This window comes from Erpetoichthys calabaricus, chromosome 3 (assembly GCF_900747795.2).
Source record: "Erpetoichthys calabaricus chromosome 3, fErpCal1.3, whole genome shotgun sequence".
In the NCBI taxonomy this organism is placed as follows: Eukaryota; Metazoa; Chordata; class Cladistia; order Polypteriformes; family Polypteridae; genus Erpetoichthys; species Erpetoichthys calabaricus.
The window spans coordinates 166,474,142-166,496,169 of NC_041396.2; the positions used below are offsets into that span (position 1 = coordinate 166,474,142).

General features: G+C 38.5%; 1 protein-coding gene across 8 annotated transcripts in view; it reads right to left on the bottom strand.

The window, feature by feature from the left end:
- Positions 1–22,028, bottom strand: part of senp6a (SUMO specific peptidase 6a) — a 162,090-nt gene that overhangs the window by 22,390 nt on the left and 117,672 nt on the right. For all 8 annotated transcript variants that reach the window (XM_028797497.2, XM_051925555.1, XM_028797491.2 and 5 more), the window contains 5 exons: positions 21,551–21,673; positions 12,726–12,818; positions 12,059–12,435; positions 3,110–3,210; positions 245–336 (listed from right to left, as the gene is read on the bottom strand). In XM_028797497.2, coding sequence (XP_028653330.1) covers positions 245–336; positions 3,110–3,210; positions 12,059–12,435; positions 12,726–12,818; positions 21,551–21,673 — 786 coding nt within the window. The remainder of the gene's footprint in view (positions 1–244; positions 337–3,109; positions 3,211–12,058; positions 12,436–12,725; positions 12,819–21,550; positions 21,674–22,028) is intronic.

Here is a 22,028-nt window from a genome sequence, read left to right on the forward strand (position 1 = left end):
TTTCTTTGGAGGTTTTGTTTTGCTGTTGTGCTCCCCTCGCTGTATTAGTGGCGGGAGGAAAAGTAAAAGGGATACCGTTTTGCTGATATGCTGGCCTTGCTTGCGTATCCTCGGAGGTGGAGCCTTACCCCAACTCCACCTCTCATTTCCAGGCCAGACAAACACACACACACTCTTCCACACGTAGACATTTATGTACAAGATTCTTTGTAGACTAAACTGCATAAAGCAATTTACAACTCACTGCTTGCAAATTGTAGGTCTCACATGCCATTGCCCTTTATCAGCAGAACTGAGGTTATCATCACCAAAAGCACCATCCTCACTTTCTTCATCCTGAAAATTTAGGAAAGTTAAAATATTCTTAAAATGTGTAGTTTAAAATTCAAAAAATGTAATTTATATGTTAAGAAAGATATATGGAGGTTTAATCAAAGCCTTTTCTCCTCTTTGTCCCTAAAATACATTTTGTAATTAAAAAAAAATGGTGAAGTAATCATGCATCAGTTGACTTCACTACTGTGGCTTCTTATCAGATCAAGAGTTATCTACATGACTTACAAACCTAACAGCAGAAGCAATCAAAAACATGAACTTTTTGATAGACATATTATATATATGTCATCCCTCACCTGTCGCGGGGGTTACGTTCCAGAGCCCCCCCGCGAAGTAGCGACCTCTATTTTATTATTTATATATATTTTAAGGCTTTATAAACCCTTCCCACACTCTTATAAACCTTTCCCACTCTCTTATAAACACTTCCTATGCTCTTAAACACTTTCTACACTCTTAAACACAGCACAACAACACTATGCGCAGCGATCAGATGTCAATGTGTCTGCCACGTGCTTTGTGAAGGGGGGCTAAGCAGCAGTGAGCTTTGTGCTGCTTCTGCCAAAATACCTGCTTGTCGCTCTGCACGTTCTGATGTTCGCTCAAACCCCCCTCCCCAGAGGCGCGCTACAGTCCTGCCACTTCGACTTGTAAACTAGGGGTGGGGATGGGGGTGGGGATTATTGGTGGAGAGCTGAATGTACCTAAGGAGAAGTTGACTTTGTGCTGGCTTTGTGCTGCTTGTCGCTCTGCATGTCAATAATTTAAAAGCCTGTACAGCAGCTGTTTTCCTGTCTCACTGCCTTGTCTTGCGTGAAGTTAAAATGTTTTATAATAGAGAGATGTTACTCATATCCTTAGCCCGACATCCACATATCATATGTGTTAACAAAGTGTGTTTTATAAGTTTACATGTGTTTAAAGCATGTGGGATGGGTATTTTAAGGCTTAAACTATAAAAATGTTTATTTATATGGTCTTTCTATATCGCGGATTTTCTCCTGTTGCTGATGGGTCTGGAACATAACTTCCGCGATAGGCGGGCAATCACTTGTATTTAAAAACCCGCGAAGTCGTGAATCCGCGAAAAGTGAACCGCGAAGTAGCGAGGGATTACTGTATATATATATATATATATATATATATATATATATATATATATATATAGTATATACACACACACACACATACTGTATATATTTTTTGCTGTCCCAAGTTTTCAAAACAAAATAAAAAAAAATTGGTTTATTTTAGTTGTGTGGCTACTCCAGGGATCATTCCATTTAGTCTACTTTCTCTCAGCTCGACTTAACTAATTTTATCATTAAAAAAAAAAAAAAAAAAAAAATCAAATCTAAATACTCTCTTTTTCTCAAACTGACTTTGTGCCTTCTTGCTTTACTGTGCTATACCCCTTCTCTATTCAAATGCTTCCCTTTTCCAGACAGCAACATTCTCTTTTCTTGAAATAATGTCATTTTGAAGATAATTCTTTTATATTTCAATGTTAACTCAGTGTGTTTTAATTTCTGTTATTGTTTATAATACAGCATCAATATGAACTTTTATATTCTGTCTAAGAAACCCCATGGTGAATGGTTTAAATGGATTTATATTACGTAACTGACTTATTAATGGATTGTATGCATATACATATATGTTGATCTAGATCTGATCTATATGTGATCAAGAATAAACATTACAATAAACACAAACACCAATACCAGTAAATGTAACAAGTCTCATGTTTTTAAAACAAGACATTAATTTTGTGTGATTTTCCTTAATGCAAAACTGAAACAATTTGCTTCAGCACACTATTGTACAATTTTTCCAAGTATTGTGGTGGTAAATTCTTTTAAAGTCTCCTGTAGGATTTGCCATAATTCTCATTTAGACTTTGGCGGCTTTTTTGCTCTTTTCATTGTTAAAGTATGTCAACTGCATAAAATAAAAAATTACCTGGTAAGCCTGGCACCTGGTATTTGGTTGAATTTTAAGTAATGTCATACACATTTAACACATTCATTTTGCTCCTTATTTTCACAAAAAATGTCAAGCTCTAATTGCTTTTATTTAAAGACCAATTAGGAAATCAATAGTGATATTGGTTTCTTGGAATAGTCCTACCAGAAACCTGATTGAACAAATTGAAGTGGGAAGGTGAACCATCACAACTCAAGCTCTGAATAGTCAGAGAGCACGTGGACACAGCATGTGCGTCACAGAAGGCAGCAAACAACCATCGATGACTCTGTCAAATGTACTTCAATAAACTGATCACTTTAAGTATGGTTCATCTAATAGGGACTTTTGTTTTTTCCACTGCATTCTTCAATTTACCCAGTGTCTTCAATTTTATTAATGACAGCTTGAACACAATATCTTAAAAATACAATTTGGTGTACTATTTCATGTTAATATTTGCTTGCTTGATATTAAACTATGATTTTGCTTCTATCAGTGTTTATTTTGTTTTATAGTGCTTTCTTAAACAAAGAAACACTTTCTAGATAACTAGGTTTAAAAAAATTCCTTCAGAGAAACCTTTTTGCATAGTACATACTTTACAGACATACCTATACATTCATAGGTACAACTTCTGCATAAATAAAATTACACAAAAATCTTAAAAATGAAACTAATGTTTTCTACATTTCAGCTCAATTTCAATATGACCTTTCAGGCAGCAAATCTCAGACAATTGTTGATTTTAAACATATTCTTACACAATGAATAGATTATTTTTTAGACTTGAAACTTTGCAGAATACCTGACTAGTATCAGGATCATCGGAAAAATTTAAATTGTCATCATCTTTGCTCTTGACATCTGTTTCATCACTGTAACTTGACCTTATTTGCTGCAAACCGTCTAGAAAGAAATGGAAAAGAAAACAACAGAAATAAAGTAACACAGCCAATGATTGATTGCTTACAATGCAATCTGCAAAATTAGAAAACAAATAAAAAGAGGCAGGGTTTTCACATATTGAAGAGTATGAGCATGCAACTAGTCAGTGGTTACTGAACAATTGATGATATCCCTAATTTAAAATCCTAAATGGCATGATAATTATACCAGACATTTTTTTCTATCGTTTTAATGAAAAATAATTCTTCAAAATGTGCATACTACAGAACAATGCAATTGCTAACACTAATGTTAGAATTTTGGCCACCTTTCACAAAGAGAATTCAGAAAGGGGCAGACAATTGCAATCACACCTTTATCATCAATTGTAACTGTTGTAAATATACACACGCATATATATACCTCTCTATTATAAAAAAAAAATCTTGGGAGGAAGACGAGACGTGATCTTCTCAGAAGACACTTTGATGTCACGAGAGACAAGGCAGTGAGACAAAAGGACAGCTGCTGTACAGGCTTTTAAATGATCGACAAGCAGCGTGACAAGCAGAACACGCAGCTTGCCAGCAGATGATCCGACCACATCTCCTTAGCATACGTTCAGCCCCCTGCTTTCACAAAGCGAGCAGCAGAGATGTGAATTGGCAAAATGACAGCTGCTGTACAGGGTTTTAACACTAGAATTACCAGAGCCTACGAAAAAACTTGTATATCCGGCCCACCTTAAATCGCTTCTTAAATCCGTTCACACCTCTCCGCCAGCATCCTTTGTCCTCTAAATGTGCTGATAAAAGACAAGCTGCCAGCAGCCGGCTATTCCATCCCCCCACCGACTTAGAACGTGAGCGAAGTTTTCCCAGCTCACGGCTTGATTGATTATGTGGGAGTGAAGTGGAGTTTTACAGTGGAAATAAGACATCATTATTCTAAAGTAATCTGTGTAAACACATTGTTAAAACAGAAACTTTTTCATATTTTAGTAATAAATGTTACAAAATGTAGTAGGCATAAACTATAGAATATATAAAGCCCGAGTTCCAAAGATCAAATAAACACTTTCACAAAAGCTTCAAGAATGATTCAACAGCTTCTGTGGCGTAGCGCGCTAAGATTTGTCTCTTAGCGCAGAGCAGCTTTTCCTTGCCTCACAGACGTGAGTTCGATTCCCCGCTGGGGATGAAGTGTTGCTCTTTTTTTCTTTTCTTTTAAACCTCAAACGGACATAAAATGTATACATTGGTATGCACTGTCAGTTACTGAGATCGTTATATTTTCATGTGGGATGCTCCTTTTCAAATATTTTTTTAACAATTGAGACTGCAATTAACAGGAACAACTGTCCTTATAACTTATTTTTAAGATCCATAACACACAGACAGACAGAGCACTGCGTAATAGAGATACAGACAGGCAGAGAAGTCACTAGATATATAAATAAACAGGGAAGCCACGTGTACTGAAAGAAAAAAAGAACATGTGCGTTGTCCTTGCTGAACTGAATAAGCGCAGGCGCTCTAACATCACCCCTCCACCCATCTGACTAAGCTCGGGGGAGGGGTGATGTTAGAGCGCCTGCGCTTATTCAGTGCAGCAAGGACAACGCACATGTTCTTTTTTTCTTTCAGTACACGTGGCTTCCCTGTTTATTTATATATCTAGTGACTTCTCTGCCTGTCTGTATCTCTATTACGCAGTGCTCTGTCTGTCTGTGTGTTATGGATCTTAAAAATAAGTTATAAGGACAGTTGTTCCTGTTAATTGCAGTCTCAATTGTTAAAAAAATATTTGAAAAGGAGCATCCCACATGAAAATATAACGATCTCAGTAACTGACAGTGCATACCAATGTATACATTTTATGTCCGTTTGAGGTTTAAAAGAAAAGAAAAAAAGAGCAACACTTCATCCCCAGCGGGGAATCGAACTCAGGTCTGTGAGGCAAGGAAAAGTTGCTCTGCGCTAAGAGACAAATCTTAGCGCGCTACGCCACAGAAGCTGTTGAATCATTCTTGAAGCTTTTGTGAAAGTGTTTATTTGATCTTTGGAACTCGGGCTTTATATATTCTATAGTTTATGCCTACTACATTTTGTAACATTTATTACTAAAATATGAAAAAGTTTCTGTTTTAACAATGTGTTTACACAGATTACTTTAGAATAATGATGTCTTATTTCCACTGTAAAACTCCACTTCACTCCCACATAATCAATCAAGCCGTGAGCTGGGAAAACTTCGCTCACGTTCTAAGTTGGTGGGGGGATGGAATAGCCGGCTGCTGGCAGCTTGTCTTTTATCAGCACATTTAGAGGACAAAGGATGCTGGCGGAGAGGTGTGAACGGATTTAAGAAGCGATTTAAGGTGGGCCGGATATACAAGTTTTTTCGTAGGCTCTGGTAATTCTAGTGTTAAATGATTGATGCACAGCGCGATAAGCAGAACACACAGCTCGCCAGCAGCAGCAGCAAAACAGCGGCTGATCCGATCGCAACTCCTTAGCGTGCATTCAGCCCACCCCCGCCCCCCCCACAACACGAGCTGCATTATATGTCCCGCGAGAAAGACATTTAACCATGCCCGGGGCCGGAAATAAAGGACAAAGTGTGGATGACAAAGCAGAACGTTGTAAAGAATTCAAAATTGTTGGCGCGTACACATGCACAGCAGGTCTTCTCTGATCTTCTCAGAAGACACTTTTCAACGTCACGCGAGACAAAAGGACAGCTGCTGTACAGGATTTTAAATGATCATCGCGCAGCGCGACATGTAGATCACGCCACAAGCAGCAGCTGTACAGGCTTTTAAATGATCAACGCGCAGTGTGACTTGCAGATCATGCAGCACAGCATTCACTCATTCACTACAGCGTTATTACTGGCATATATCAATAAACAAAAAATGAATGAAACAAAAATAACAATCTCTTTACAATTGTATATCCGGTTAATCAAACCCAGGGGTTGGCGAGCGAAGCGTGTGTGCATATATATATATATATATATATATATATATATATATATAGAGCATAGTTTACTGTCAAATAAAGCAAAGAGTACGCAACACATGTTTCATCCTCATTTGGGCTCATCAGGCGTACACACTCTACTGCTCCCTTCTCAGAGAATCGAACCTCGGACGTCAGCATCAGAGACGAAGCCCCTTTATGCTGCGCCACGGCGTGTGGTTTGTTTATTTGACAGGTCCGGAGTAATAAATTCATTGCATTTGTAGTCTGAGTCTCGACGACCTGAATTGTGTGGGCGGTTATCTACCAGGTAATGCTTGTGGTTGGTCTGCCATTCGGCAGAAATCCGCCACCGTGCCCTCTTTAAGTTGCGAGAAGCAGATCATGGAATGTTGCATAGTTTACTGTCAAATAAAGCAAAGAGTACGCCATTTCGTACAATTCAGGTCGTCGAGACTCAGACTACGAATGAAATGAATATATATATATATGTGTATATACAGTTAGGTCCATAAATATTTGGACAGAGACAACTTTTTCTAATTTTGGTTCTGTACATTACCACAATGAATTTTAAATGAACCAACTCAGATGCAGTTGAAGTGCAGACTTTCAGCTTTAATTCAGTGGGGTGAACAAAACAATTGCATAAAAATGTGAGGCAACTAAAGCATTTTTTAACACAATCCCTTCATTTCAGGGGCTCAAAAGTAATTGGACAATTGACTCAAAGGCTATTTCATGGGCAGGTGTGGGCAAGTCCGTCGTTATGTCATTATCAATTAAGCAGATAAAAGGCCTGGAGTTGATTTGAGGTGTGGTGCTTGCATGTGGAAGATTTTGCTGTGAACAGACAACATGCGGTCAAAGGAGCTCTCCATACAGGTGAAAGAAGCAATCCTTAAGCTGCGAAAACAGAAAAAACCCATCCGAGAAATTGCTACAATATTACGAATGGCAAAATCTACAGTTTGGTACATCCTGAGAAAGAAAGCAAGCACTGGTGAACTCAGCAACGCAAAAAGACCTGGACGTCCATGGAAGACAACAGTGGTGGATGATCGCAGAATCATTTCCATGGTGAAGAGAAACACCTTCACAACAGCCAACCAAGTGAACAACCCTCTCCAGGGGGTAGGTGTATGAAAGTAAATACAGAGGGTGTACTGCAAGGTGCAAGCCACTCATAAGCCTCAAGAATAGAAAGGCTAGATTGGACTTTGCTAAAGAACATCTAAAAAAGCCAGCACAGTTCTGGAAAAACATTCTTTGGACAGATGAAAACAAGATTAACCTCTACCAGAATGATGGCAAGAAAAAAGTATGGAGAAGGCGTGGAACAGCTCATTATCCAAAGCATACCACATCATCTGTAAAACACGGTGGAGGCAGTGTGATGGCTTGGGGGTGCATGGCTGCCAGTGGCACTGGGACACTAGTGTTTATTGATGATGTGACATAGGACAGAAGCAGCCGAATGAATTCTGAGGTGTTCAGAGACATACTGTCTGCTCAAATCCAGCTAAATGCAGTCAAATTGATTGGGTGGCGTTTCATGATACAGATGGACAATGACCCAAAACATATAGCCAAAGCAACCCAGGAGTTTATTGAAGCAAAGAAGTGGAAAATTCTTGAATGGCCAAGTCAGTCACCTGATCTTAACCCAATTGAGCATGCATTTCACTTGTTGAAGACTAAACCTTGAACAGAAAGGCCCACAAAAAAAACTGAAAGCCGCTGCAATAAAGGTCTGGCAGAGCATTAAAAAGGAGGAAACCCAGCATCTGGTAATGTCCATGAGTTCAAGACTTCAGGCTGTAATTGCCAGCAAAGGGTTTTCAACCAAGTATTAGAAATGAACATTTTATTTCCAGTTATTTAATTTGTCCAATTACTGTTGAGCCCCTGAAATGAAGAGATTGTGTTAAAAAATGCGTTAGTTGCCTCACATTTTTATGCAATCATTTTGTTCACCCCACTGAATTAAAGCTGAAAGTCTGCACTTCAACTACATCTGAGTTGTTTCATTTAAAAATTCATTGTGGTAATGTACAGAACCAAAATTAGAAAAAAGTTGTCTCTGTCCAAATATTTGTAGACCTAACTGTATATACACATGATGAATAAGAGAATCTGGCATGAAACAGGAAGTCATGGATCACTGCATGAAAGCTTCAACACACTCTGATCAACTTAAAAAAAAGCCAGATACAGTACAAATAGAAAAAATGCTTCAGTTACACTTTGCTCATAAGAGGTTCGAGTGGTGCCAATAACTGTGGCATATGTGGATTTGTGAAAAATAATTATTTGTAGATGAAAGATGATTTTCTATGTCAGCTGTGCTGAAAACTTGTGTGTTGACTGTTTTCATCTTTTTCCTTTTATTACCCATAATGGGCCAATCTGTAATGAAATGTTGGTGAATTTTAAGGTTTGAGGTTTTTTTTTTTTTTTACTCTAAATGTCTACGGCACATAAAATATCCTACTCCAAGACAATTTACTTATAATGAAAGCCTTCAATATTGCATTCAAAATTTCCCAATACTGGGCTTTGTTATTTTCTACCAGCCATACTGATCTCTGATTCCATCTCAGGCATATAAAATTTGTAGACAAAATTTTGCCACCTGCAGGCATGAAAAGAAATAAAAAAATCAGAAAATAGTTTCTACTGTGTTCTGACAGGTGTGATCAAGAAAATCATGTGGGCTTAGGAAGAACAGGGCTCTTAGGCTAGAATCAGTGTCCAGACCCAACCTAGCTCTATTGAGGAAAACAAAGATAAAAAGCATATAGTGTCAAGGTTAGGGGTAGTGAGACTTGTATTGCCAATGCATATGAACAGTAAACCCTTAATGACCAGAGTAAGAGTAGGTAATAGGTGCAGGGACAGCCAAAAAACGACAGAGACAGCATCTGAGGTTAAGAACAATATATACATTTTCTAAACCCGCTTAGCCAGACCAGAATCACCAGAAACCTGGAGCCTTGGAGCCTATCCCAGCAGATTTGGATGTTAAGGTAGGAAAAATCCCTGGTATGGCTGATGTTAAAAACAAAATTAATATATTTCAACTATCTATTTTGAGAGAGAAAAAAGCTGAAAAAAGGAGAACAAATATTTTAAAACATAATTCATTCATCCATCCATTGTCTCCCGCTTATCCGAGGTCGGGTCGCGGGGGCAGCAGCTTGAGCAGAGATGCCCAGACTTCCGGAAGAGCTAGAAGAAGTGGCCGGGGAGAGGGGAGAATCCCAAGGCGTTCCCAGGCCAGTCGAGAGACATAGTCCCTCCAACGTGTCCTGGGTCTTCCCCGGGGCCTCCTCCCGGTTAGACATGCCCGGAAAACCTCACCAGGGAGGCGTCCAGGAGGCATCCTGATCAGATGCCCGAGCCACCTCATCTGACTCCTCTCGATGCGGAGGAGCAGCGGCTCTACTCTGAGCCCCTCCCGGATGACTGAGCTTCTCACCCTATCTTTAAGGGAAAGCCCAGACACCCTGCGGAGGAAACTCATTTCAGCCGCTTGTATTCGCGATCTCGTTCTTTTGGTCACTACCCATAGCTCATGACCATAGGTGAGGGTAGGAACATAGATCGACTGGTAAATTTTCACCACGACAGACCAATGCAGCACCCGCATTACTGCGGATGCCGCACCGATCCGCCTGTCGATCTCACGCTCCATTCTTCCCTCACTCGTGAACAAGACCCCGAGATACTTGAACTCCTCCACTTGGGGCAGGATCTCGCTACCAACCCGGAGAGGGCACTCCACCCTTTTCTGGCTGAGGACCATGGTCTCGGATTTGGAGGTGCTGATTCTCATCCCAGCCGCTTCACACTCGGCTGCGAACCGATCCAGAGAGAGCTGAAGATCACGGCCTGATGAAGCAAACAGGACAACATCATCTGCAAAAAGCAGTGACCCAATCCTGAGCCCACCAAACCGGACCCCCTCAACACCCTGGCTGCGTCTAGAAATTCTGTCCATAAAATTTATGAACAGAATCGGTGACAAAGGGCAGCCCTGGCGGAGTCCAACTCTCACTGGAAATGGGTTCGACTTACTGCCGGCAATGTGGACCAGGCTCTGGCAACGATCTCACAGGGACCGAACAGCCCTTATCAGGAGGTCCGGTACCCCATACTCTCGGAGTACCCCCCACAGGATTCCCTGAGGGACACGGTCGAATACCTTTTCCAAGTCCACAAAACACATGTAGACCGGTTGGGCAAACTCCCATGCACCCTCTAGGACCCTGCTAAGGGTATAGAGCTGGTCCACTGTTCCGCGACCAGGACGAAAACCACACTGTTCCTCCTGAATCCGAGGCTCGACTATCCGACGGACCCTCCTCTCCAGGACCCCTGAATAGACTTTTCCAGGGAGGCTGAGGAGTGTGATCCCTCTGTAGTTGGAACACACCCTCCGATCCCCCTTCTTAAAGAGGGGGACCACCACCCCGGTCTGCCAATCCAGAGGCACTGTCCCTGATGTCCATGCGATGTTGCAGAGGCGTGTCAACCAAGACAGTCCTACAACATCCAGAGCCTTGAGGAACTCCGGGCATATCTCATCCACCCCCGGGGCCCTGCCACCAAGGAGTTTTTTGACCATCTCGGTGACCTCAGTCCCAGAGATGGGGGAGCCCACCTCTGAGTCCCCAGGCTCTGCTTCCTCATTGGAAGGCATGTTAATGGGATTGAGTAGGTCTTTGAAGTACTCCCCCCACCGACCCACAACGTCCCGAGTCCAGGTCAGCAGCGCACCATCCCCACCATATACAGTGTTGACACTTAAAACATAATTCTGATACTGAAATTAGTTTCACAATATCAAGTATTTTAAGCTGCGAATGTAAACTAAAAAGGATAAATTAATAAAGAATAAATACAAAAACACATTAGTATGTTTAGTTTTTCACCAGTTGACAAACTCTCCACCTACCTACATGTAGTTCACACATTGCCAACTCAGGAATTTTACAAGGTTTGTATCACTTTATTGTTAAATAAGGATTATCTGCATCTAATGCCTCTCATTTGAGCCCCGGAGATTCAGTGAACGGTAGCTTTGAAAGCAACTGAGCGCATTTAAAGCAAAATCAGTACCTTGGTATGCTTCACTAACACTTGAACCAAAATATATCATAGTGTCACTATCAGCTCTTGGAGAACTGTCACTGTTATAACACAGTAAATCACTTTCCATTTCACATTTTATGTGTCCGTATTCAGCTTGCTCTGTCACCGCAAATGCAGTGTGAACACCTGCCCTCCATCAGCACCCGCCGTTCACTGAATGAATATATGCGGGTGGTTAATGGGGGGTGACTTTCTGTTTTAGAGTTAAAAGTTACAAAATGTTAAAGATTAACAGCAAGAATATTTATTCAAAAATGGAAACGTAAGTAAATTACTTTCTTTCATTTAGTATGTCCAGCTACTTTAATAGTTTCATTTACTTTTATTGTTTCATTTCAGTTTTGTTAATGATTTTATTTCAGTTTATAAAAAATTTTTTATTAATAGTTTGAGTTTTGATTTTAGTTGTCTTTAACTATAATAACCTTGCACAGGACCAGTAACTGGCAGTCTTGATGCGTATAGTTCAATGACTCACAAACTAGTCACCAACACATTTAAGTCACAGAGTTACAAGTTAAGATGGTCTTCAACACACTATCACTAAATACATAGCTACTAACAGTAAATGACACATGTTAAAAACAATTTCAAAATATATCACATAAACATTCTCATTGTAGTTCCAGTGTTTACTGAACATTTTTCAGTGCATTACGTATTGTTTCTATCAGATCAACAATAACTCAGTTTATAGCATCACGGAAACTAAACCATAAATACTATACCTGACAAAGGTAGATGCTGCATTTCTTTAAATGATACTCCATTTATAAGTCTTGTTTTCTGTTCTGTTTTAGATCCTTGTTTTTCTGTTATTCTTGAAATTTGTGTCACATCACTGGAAGAGCTTATTTTTTTAAAATCTGCATTAGAGTTATTTTCAGATACACTAAGTTTAGATACTTTACTCCTTTGTGAGGTCTGAGGTGTACTACTTAGTGTACAATGTTCAGATTTACTACTGCTTCCTTCAAATGAAGTAGTATTGTCCTCTCCAGCACTGGAGTTACTTGTAGTTTCTGGACAACGGTACAAAGGGTTGGGTTCATACAAAGGTGCATTCAAACCTGGGAAGCAGATGACAGCTAAAAACCAATGAGCTCTGCAACAACAGAAAACCAAACAAAAAAAAAAAATGATGTTACACTACACGCATTCATATCACTCTCGTTACTAGTTTATAATACAATCTGAAATTTAATATGGATAATGTAGTAAGACTTGGCAGAATTAAAATTTTTATCAAAATAATTTGGTTTTAATAAAAACATAAAATGTTCACTTATCCTAATTAATACATTTAAATTTTTCATTTCATAAATGCTAATAATATTATAATAGATACCGTATATTGTATGTACAAAGTACTTCCTACATTATTAAACAACTTACGATTCATTAATAGGGACAAAAATAAAATCTTTCTGGAACAGGTCCACGTGACGTGTCCATGTTTTTACCCTGTTGTGCTTCCTCTGTTGTATTCTGTAAAGAAATATGACAAAAGTTAACCTACAGAAATGCATACAAAATATTCCTCAACAAAAGATAAACTAAATTCATGAATTAAATTAATGAATAGCCAATGTGAAAGCAGTCATTAGCATATTAGTGTTCATTACCATTAATCAAGAAACAAAGTCTATCCATATATGACTTTTCAAACCATTTTCAGGGTCATGGGGTACCTACCTCAGCAGCACTGGACTTCCAGTCCACTGAGGAGCATAATCACTTTTACACCTGCTCACTTACAAGAGGCATATTTAGAGCTGACAATTAACTTAGTGTGTCTTAATTTCCAAACAGTTAAACTAAGACAGAATAACATGTAAACTACATACAGACAGTCCATAGGTAGTTCATTCAAACCAATTAGCTGTAACATACTGAACCACCACAACACCCAAGAAACAGTATCCAGGGCTCCAGAATGCGACTTGATTTTCTATTTTGCGACTAATTTTTTCATTCCAGTCGCCGGTGGCGACTCTCTCTCTCTCTCAATCTAAGAAAAGTTTTAAATTTAAAGCAGCAGAAACGGCTTTTAATTATGTGCGAACACTCTCAGCCCGCGTCTGCCTTTCCAATTACACTATCACATGATTAAAACCAAACCAAAGCGAGGCCTCACCTGACACGCCCACTCTGCTTCAAACGTCATCTGGCTAACTGCTGCAGATAGAGATCTGAAATAGAAGAGAATCGGGCCACGTCTACTCCTTGAATTCCGTCCTAACTTTCCACGTAACGTGCAAAATGTTCTAAGTTTCCATGTAACATGCAAAATAGCCAAACAAAAAATTTCCGACTTTTTCTCAATGCCCACTCGTCCAAATCCTGCCTTGTCTACTTCTGAACAAACCGAAGATAATTCAGTCAGTGGGTTATCTGAGGTACTGCCACCGACGTCCGGAAATGTACAGTTATTAAAGGATGACAACTCCGTCCAGTTAGCAAAGTCTTCTGCGCCCGCAGCTCCGACGCCTGGAAGATAGTTTAAAGCGGCTTGGTTACGGTATGACAAGGGAAAGATGTATTGCAGCTTTTGTGCACAAGCCGGACAAGAAATTGCTGGTAAAACAGAATTCATTTGTGGTACGAGCCATTTTAAAAAGGAAACTGTGAAAAAGCATGGTGAGAGTAAGAAACACAAGAATGCCAGAGACTGTGTGATCGCTAGGTCTGCTCCTCGTGACACCCCCATAGCAAAGGCAGTGCAACGTGCTTGTGAGAAAGTGACATAAAATGAGATGAAAGAATTAAAAATAAAATTCAATGCAGCATATATGATTGCACTGGAATAAATACCGTTCACAAAGTTTAAATCTCAAATTCTGCTGATGAAGAAGAAAAGCATGGATGTGTCAAAAACATATGATAATGATACAGCATGTGCAGAGTTTGTAGGTTGCATTGCAGATGAATTAAAAAGTAATGTGCTGGAAGAAGCTTTAAAGGTAAACTACATCTCTATTATAACTGATTGTGGAACAGATGTCTCAGGGAAAGACAATGTCATCACATACTGTAGGTGTGTATCTGATGGAACACCTAAGACTCATCTAGTAGGTTTGGCTGAGATTGATTATGGTCATGCAGAAGGGATTCAAAACACCATTAAATCACTGCTTCAGAATGCTGACCCAACCAACCCAAATTGGTGGGTACATAAAATGAGTGCTTTTGGAGCAGATGGTGCAAGCGTGAACATGGGTGCAACAGGGGGAATAGGGGCACTTTTCAGAAAAGAGATAGGTAAACATGCTCTGTCTTTCCACTGTCTACCCCATCGGCTGGAACTGGCAATGCTAAACACACAAAGGTCAGTGCCAATGATTGAAAAAGTTTATGACCTTCTACAACTAGTGTGGAAAACTTATCATTTCAGTCCCAAAAGCAAGCGGAAGCTGAAGGCTATAGGAGCAGAGTTAGGATGCACAGTACGAAACCCATTAGCAGTGAAAACTCAGCGCTGATTGCCACACATTTATCGGGCACTCTCAGTTTTTCTCCATTCAAACTATGCAACAGGTCAGGGGCAGTACACTGCTGTGCATCATCATATGGAGCACCTTGCAGTCATGTCCAAAAACACAGACATAAAGGGAAGAGCCAAACACATTGTTCAGCAAATGGAAAGCCTGTCTTTCGTTGCCTTTTGTCACTTTTTACATGACCTTTTTTCAGAGGTCTCAAAGCTGAGCTTTACACTTCAAAAAATTCTCATGTACTTCCTCAGGCAGTTGCTGCAATTGTGGGCTGTGTGGTAACAATTAAAGGATTGAAGGAAAATGCTTTGAGAGAAGGGAAGCTGCAGGAATTCTTACAGCACATAGGTTCTCAGCCTGAAGGTTCAGTGCAACAGGAAGGGCCATCAACAAGCAGGAGTGAGAGGGCTGCAAGTAGCCACACAGTCATAACCTTTCAAAATGTTAAATTGAAAAGCCCCCAAAATCAGGCCACATTCAGAAGTGATCTAAAGGCCACAATTGAAAAAACAGTTGACATTACTTTCAAAGAATTGGAGATCAGGTTTGCAAACATGATGTCAAGTGTTACACAGCAAGGACATTCAAAGGGATCAGAAATCATCAAGTCATTTTCAGTGTTTTGTCATGATGCATGGCCAGAGGACATTGATAGCTATGGCAAGTGTGAGATAGACACACTTGTTAAACGGTACAGGAAGCTCTTATCAAACAATGGCTGTGATGTCACAGCTGTGCAGAAGGAATGGCTAATGTTGAAAATATTAGTGAAGGGTCAGTTTATGGATAAGACTTACGGTGACCTATGGACAGTGATGCTGAGCAAGGAGCCGTTCTGTACAGTAAAAATCTGCTTCACTTAGTCAAAATAATGCTGGTGCTTCCGATATCTGCAGCTCAGTGCGAGCGAGGATTTTCAGGACAAAACAGAATAAAATCAAAAGTGCGCAACTCCCTAAGTGTAGAAACACTGGAAGACTTGGTAAGGATCAGTACAGAGGGCCCTACACTTGAACTTTTTGACCCAGAGCCCAGTGTAAAGCGCTGGTTGTCATCCAGCAAAAAAAAGCGCAGACCAAAGTATACTGGCTGGTCTAATGATGCTGACATTGTAATGGTTAGTGACAGTGAACTTGAAGAGTAATTAATTTCTTTATATTTGTACACTCATTGCGAAATGATTATTTCTGAAATGATTGTTTATAATGTTTGTTATTGTGTTAATTCTTGTAAGACATTTGTGTGTAAGACGTGTGTAAGACATTTTCAGTGTTTGTATTTGTAGTGTTCCTTACACATGTTGTGTATAAGACTCTAGATTTGAAGTATTGCTTATTAGTAAACATTTGCACTGTTCACATTTATGTGTCATTTATTCTTCTGTTTTTATTATCTAAAAGACCTTGCAGAGGACACTAGTAGGCAGGTCAAATAGTTCAGATAGGAGAAAGGAAAGGCAGTGTGAGGTAGACCGAAGAAACAAATAAACAATACAAGTAAATATTATTTGATTATTTTACATTTGGCATGCGGTAGAGATTATGGCTCCCAAAAAAAGCATTTGGCTCCTAAATATTTTGGGTTTAGGAGCCAATGGCTCCCAAATTTTTTTTTCTGTCTGGAGCCCTGGTATCAAACATGTACATTAGAAAAAAAAAACAGTACGTTGGCTTATACAAAAAAATAATAACAAAAAAATGAAAATAAAGCATAATAATGAACTTATATGCACAATCATATATGCACTCCTGAGCCTCCTTCAGAAAACACACCATTTTTACAGTTACAAATGTTTTAGAATTCACATTTATTTATTTTGTTTGCATTGAAACAGAACAAAAATGCTGAGGAGTAAAAAACTCAAATCTGATATTATTTTACACAGAAATCTAAAAATTGACTGAACAAAGTTATTGGCACGCTCAACTTAATATTCTGAAAAAATAACTGAAATCAATTGCTTCATTTACTTAGTAACTGTGAATGAGTTTCTTACACCACTCTACTAGAATTCTGGACCAGTCATCTTTAGACAATTGTTCCAGGTCTCTCAACCGCTTTCCACAGGAGTTCACCTAGCACTTTTGTCTTAAACCATTTCTGCATGTTTTCAACAGTATGCTTAGGGTCATTGTCCTGCTAGAAGAGCCATGACCTCTACGGAGACCTAACTTTCTGACACTGGGCTCTACGTTATGCTCTAAAATTCTTTGGCAGTCTTCAAATTTTACTATACTATGCAAACAGTTAAGGCATCCAGTGTCAGAAACAGCAAAGCAACCCCAACATATCTGTGAACATCCATCATGTTTATCCATAGGGGCCACATTTTATTCTTTAAAGGCCTCATTTTGTTTTCTGTAAATGGAACAATGACATGCTTTACCAAACAGCTCTAGTTTGTCCACAAAATGTTATCTGAGAAGGGTGTAGCCATTCTTGAAGTAAGTTTTGGCAAACTTCAGTCTGCCTCTTTTATATCTCTGTGTCAGCAGTGGGGTCCTTCTGGATCTCCTACCATAGTGTCCCATTTCTTTTAGACAGTCAGAAAGTGTAAGCTTGACACCAGTGCAGCCTCAATTTGGTTGGAAGCTGATTGAGGTTTCTCATCCACCATTCGAACAGTCCTTTGTTGCAATCTTCCATCAATTTTTCTGTTGTGCCCACATCCAGGGAAATTAGCTACAGTACCATGGGCTAGAAACATGTTAAAAGTGATGTTGTGCAGAGTGCTCACCCTGTAGATGAGATTGTCCTTGTCTTTCCAAAATTTTGTTTCTCAAGTCCTTGGACAATTCTTTGCTCTTTTTTCTTTTCTCCATGGTCAGTGTGGTACACACAGATGCAAAGATTGAGTCAACTTTTTTCCATTTAAATTATTCTCAAGTGTGATTTCTATATTGCTAGCACCAATTATTTGCCAAAGGCAAGTTTTTAATACAAATTAAAGAAGCATCACATGATTGAAATCCAATCATTTCTTATGATTTTGAAAAGGTGCCAATAATTTTGCCCAGTCTATTGCAGGAGTTTTGGGTTGAATGATATTGGATGTTACTTTTCTTTCTCTGCTTTTTTGTGTTGATCTAATACAAACAGAAGCAATAAACATATGAATACCAAAGCATTTGTAATTGCAACAGTTGTCTATGAGAACCTGTATATACACACACATACACACATATACATACAGTAGATACATACATAGGTGGAATCCCGCTTTAACGAAATTTATGGGACCAAAATACTATGTTATTGTAACCAGGGTCTCCTGCGTTTCGCCATCTCTAATGGCAGCTGTGCAAGGTTAGCTTTGTAGTTGCCCTGCTGCATCTGGTAAACAGTAATCCAAGGGCAAAGTAATTGGTTGTCTTCTGCAAGATCAGGCTTATTGCATAACGTGCTTGTCACAGGATATTTAAAATGTTTAAGACTTGTTCCTCCTCACACTCTCCTGGTCTGGCACAGTGGTGATTCAGAACCACTGGTGTTCTTCTAATCTAAAGATGGGAGCTAAAGCAGGACGACTACCCCTGTTTGTGGCTTCTATCTTGTGTGCTCGAGTACTTAAGTTAACAGCTCCTATTTTGAATTCTTCAGACTACACCTGCCTTCTCCAATAAAGTAATTATATTTTCCTTGGAAACCTGGACTCACCTTCCTGTCTTTTGTACAAATCTGTGACCCAAGCTTAACAATACCTGTATAAAGACAGCTCTTCTTAAACTGCAAAAAAATACTTGAAAATGAGATTTTAGATGCAATTTTTTCCCCCACTGTAAACTAACGTCATTTCTAACCTTTTTTTGTTCATCGCAAAGAAAACTTTGAGAAGCGCTATGAAACTCGAACAGTACAGTATCAGCACGTGACAGAACTACCCACGCGGATGGCTTGGTGGTGCACCGACTCTAAATTAAGCTACACCTGTATGATGTTACGCCTATACTCTCACTGAGCCTTGCCAAGATTTCACAACAGAATGTCACTTTCTTGTGGGCTAACAAGGAAGAGACAACTTGTTGCAGGGTTTCCGAGATTCAGCAAATGTAGGCATGGCCTTAAGTATTTTTTGCATTGCATTATCATCTTAGTTGGCCATTTTTGGTCGAAAAAATATTTGCTATACTGAAATTAGCATTTTGTTAAAACAAAATCCGTTAAACATGATGTCATATGAACATTTGTTCGGGCTCACTAATAACTTACACTGTAGAGCAGGAAACTTTTAGTTTAAGACACAGATTTGATCAGTTAGCAAGTGCTGTTAGAGTATACTTTGGTTTCGACTGATAGCTCTTTTGTCTTGACTCTTTTTATCTTAGTATTTTGGCTGGCACAATTCATAGAATTTTGGTGAACAACTATTGCAATGCTTCTCAGACCAGGAGTATAGTTAAACCCTCTGCTTTAGAAAAGGCTTTCTTTTCTATTAGATTTTATTTCGTTTTTTGGGAAAGACTTTTGTTTTTCAATGTATTCCTGTATGAAAGGTGCATGTCCTGGTTAGCAACTGCTTTAAATATCAAAGCAGCTGCTTTTCAACACTCATTGCTAAAAGATAACCTAGGGATGCTGGCTTGGGGAAAAGACCGGCTGCGGGACATCTGAGATGCAAACCTGTCAGCCTGCTTCATGTTTTTATAGTTTCTATAACATAATTGGCTTCTTTCATTAATTGACCCAATTTAAATGAAGGTTTTTTGGTTTTTTTTTTTGGTGGTGCACGTATAATACCCATAGAACATGTCTGATGCACATTTGTGTGTATGTAGTAAAACTTTTGTGGACACTGTAACTTAAAATCGAATGAACAAACATTTTGTAGACAACTTGCTCTTGTTAGTCTTAAGGGCTAATCTTAAGGGTTTTGGAAGAGTTCCAGGTATTCTACTTAGAACTTTCAAAGTTCAAATATTTTAAGACAATACCAAGAAATGCAAAACCACTGCTTTGAGTTTTTGATGTTCAAAATTGTCAAATGCAGTAGTGATATTGTATCTGACATACACAGTACCTTCATAAAATTCACACTATTTACTGCATGTAGGTTGTAAATATGGAGATACATAAGTGCTAGACACATTATTTTAAAAAAAACAAAACAAAAACTAACTGTTAGTAATCTGGGACTGTAGACTTTCCAATTTTAGTGACTTAACTTCTAATATTTAGGTGTATGTTGAAGGTTTTCCAGTTCAGACGTAACAGAGCTACAGGTATTATGATTAAAAATAGAGAACCAATTTCACTACTTTCTCAAATGTGTTACTTATTGGTCTAGGTTTCATAATGTTTCTTATAGCTGCAGTAATGATTTTTCAGTTTGTTTTCCAAACCTTTTTTCATGGGCTAGCATCATAACAACTTTTCCTCCACATTTATAATAAGAATTCTGTGATTACTTAAGTAACAGTTGCTACATTTATCTAGTGTTCAATAAACTGATTTCTGTCTGCAATACGTCTCTTATTTGATAGAGAGCAGTGGTGGGTGATCTTGAATATACATTTTTAAATTCAAAGATTTGATTAAGCAATTCAGTTGTCCTTTGTGTGTTCAATTACATTTTTTTTTTTTGTGTGAAAAACAAAAAACTATATTCCCATTCAAATAAACGTGTTTTCTCAAGAAATGAGTAAGTCAAATAAGGAAATACAAATATTAGTCTGGGAAAAAAAAATACATTTGTGCAGGGGCAGATTAACAAAATGATAACAATAATGGATGAAATTCATAGTATTACCTAAACTCCTAAGTGGAGCATCGTCAGAAATACTGCAACCATGCTGTGATAATTGCAAGATTCAACAGAGCACGGAAAGTTATCAATAAATTAGTCAATGACTCCTAAATAATTATGATTGACTTAAGAGAGAAAAAATTTGGATGTGAGCGTCAGTAGGCTTTGCACCCTAGGAATCAAGTTACCTGGACTATTCTATAACATTTCAGTAATTAATTACTGCTCTGATGCTAACCTTTCTGACCATAAAATAGGTCATTACAATAAGAACCGACGAGATTAATTCATAATTAATTGCAGAATTATGGTATTTGAGTGCTCCTCCAGAGTCCCCCTTTATCTTGCATGATTTGGCTCAAAAAATAATCAGCACATCATCATCTCATTACAGGCTTAAGTTTCGAGTTTAGTATTTTTCCATTCAGCCATTTTAGCTCTAGACCATCCTCGAGAAATTGGGACACACAGACACACACATATCCATCAGATATATTGATGTTTTCTGTATCAGGGGACTCTAAAATGACAAGATCCATTGAAAACTGCAGATCCAAATTTTTGACGAATCTAAAACTTTCACTCCTCCCCCATAGATGATATGCATTTGTTAACAAAGGAAAAAAAATATCAGATGACACACAGAATTTGTCATTATGTGTGCTGATTTTATGCTATATATCTCATAGAATGATGCTTTATAGCAATTTTAAAAAATTGCTGAGAGACATTTTGCAAAGTATGAATGAAAGATGAATACAACAAACAAAGTTGTTTCCATATTGGCCAGTTTTGTTTTTTTGTTTATAATTTCTATTTAAGATGTCACAATTTTATATGAATGGCGCGAAACATTTAGCTAAATCATGTTTGTTCAAATTAAAACTCAAAAAACAATTCTCAAATTTGTAAAACTTCTACATTAACATCAAGAGTCCACTTGTTTACCAAAATGATAAAAAAAAATGTTAATATTCACTTACGTGAGGTTAGCTATTTCACTTAAGGATCTTTTCTCTCTCTGATTAAGGCGCTTGTAGAAAAATGAGCTGAAAACATGACTCCTTTCAGGACCTTCATTCTTTAATTTTTCCAGGAATAGGTACCTAAGCAAATGCATAACAAAAATCAAAACACATGCAACAAGTTACAAGTAAAGAATTGATTCTGGCTGCTTTGCCTTCTGTGTGGAGTTTTTATGTTCTCTCTATATCTGCACAATTTTTCTCAAATTATATTGCTTCCATTAACAGTCTAGAGATAGGATGACTGAGGACATTAATCGCCCCAGCATAAATGAGGCTATGTTTAATTATTTGCAAGGTAAACTGGCAAGGATTATTTTCCAAAGCACATACCCTCTCAAGGTATATACTGTGGCAGACATGTGAATGTTCACATCTAAATCTGATCATTTTTAATTCCAGATATATATCATATTAAATACTCAGTTTTATAGTA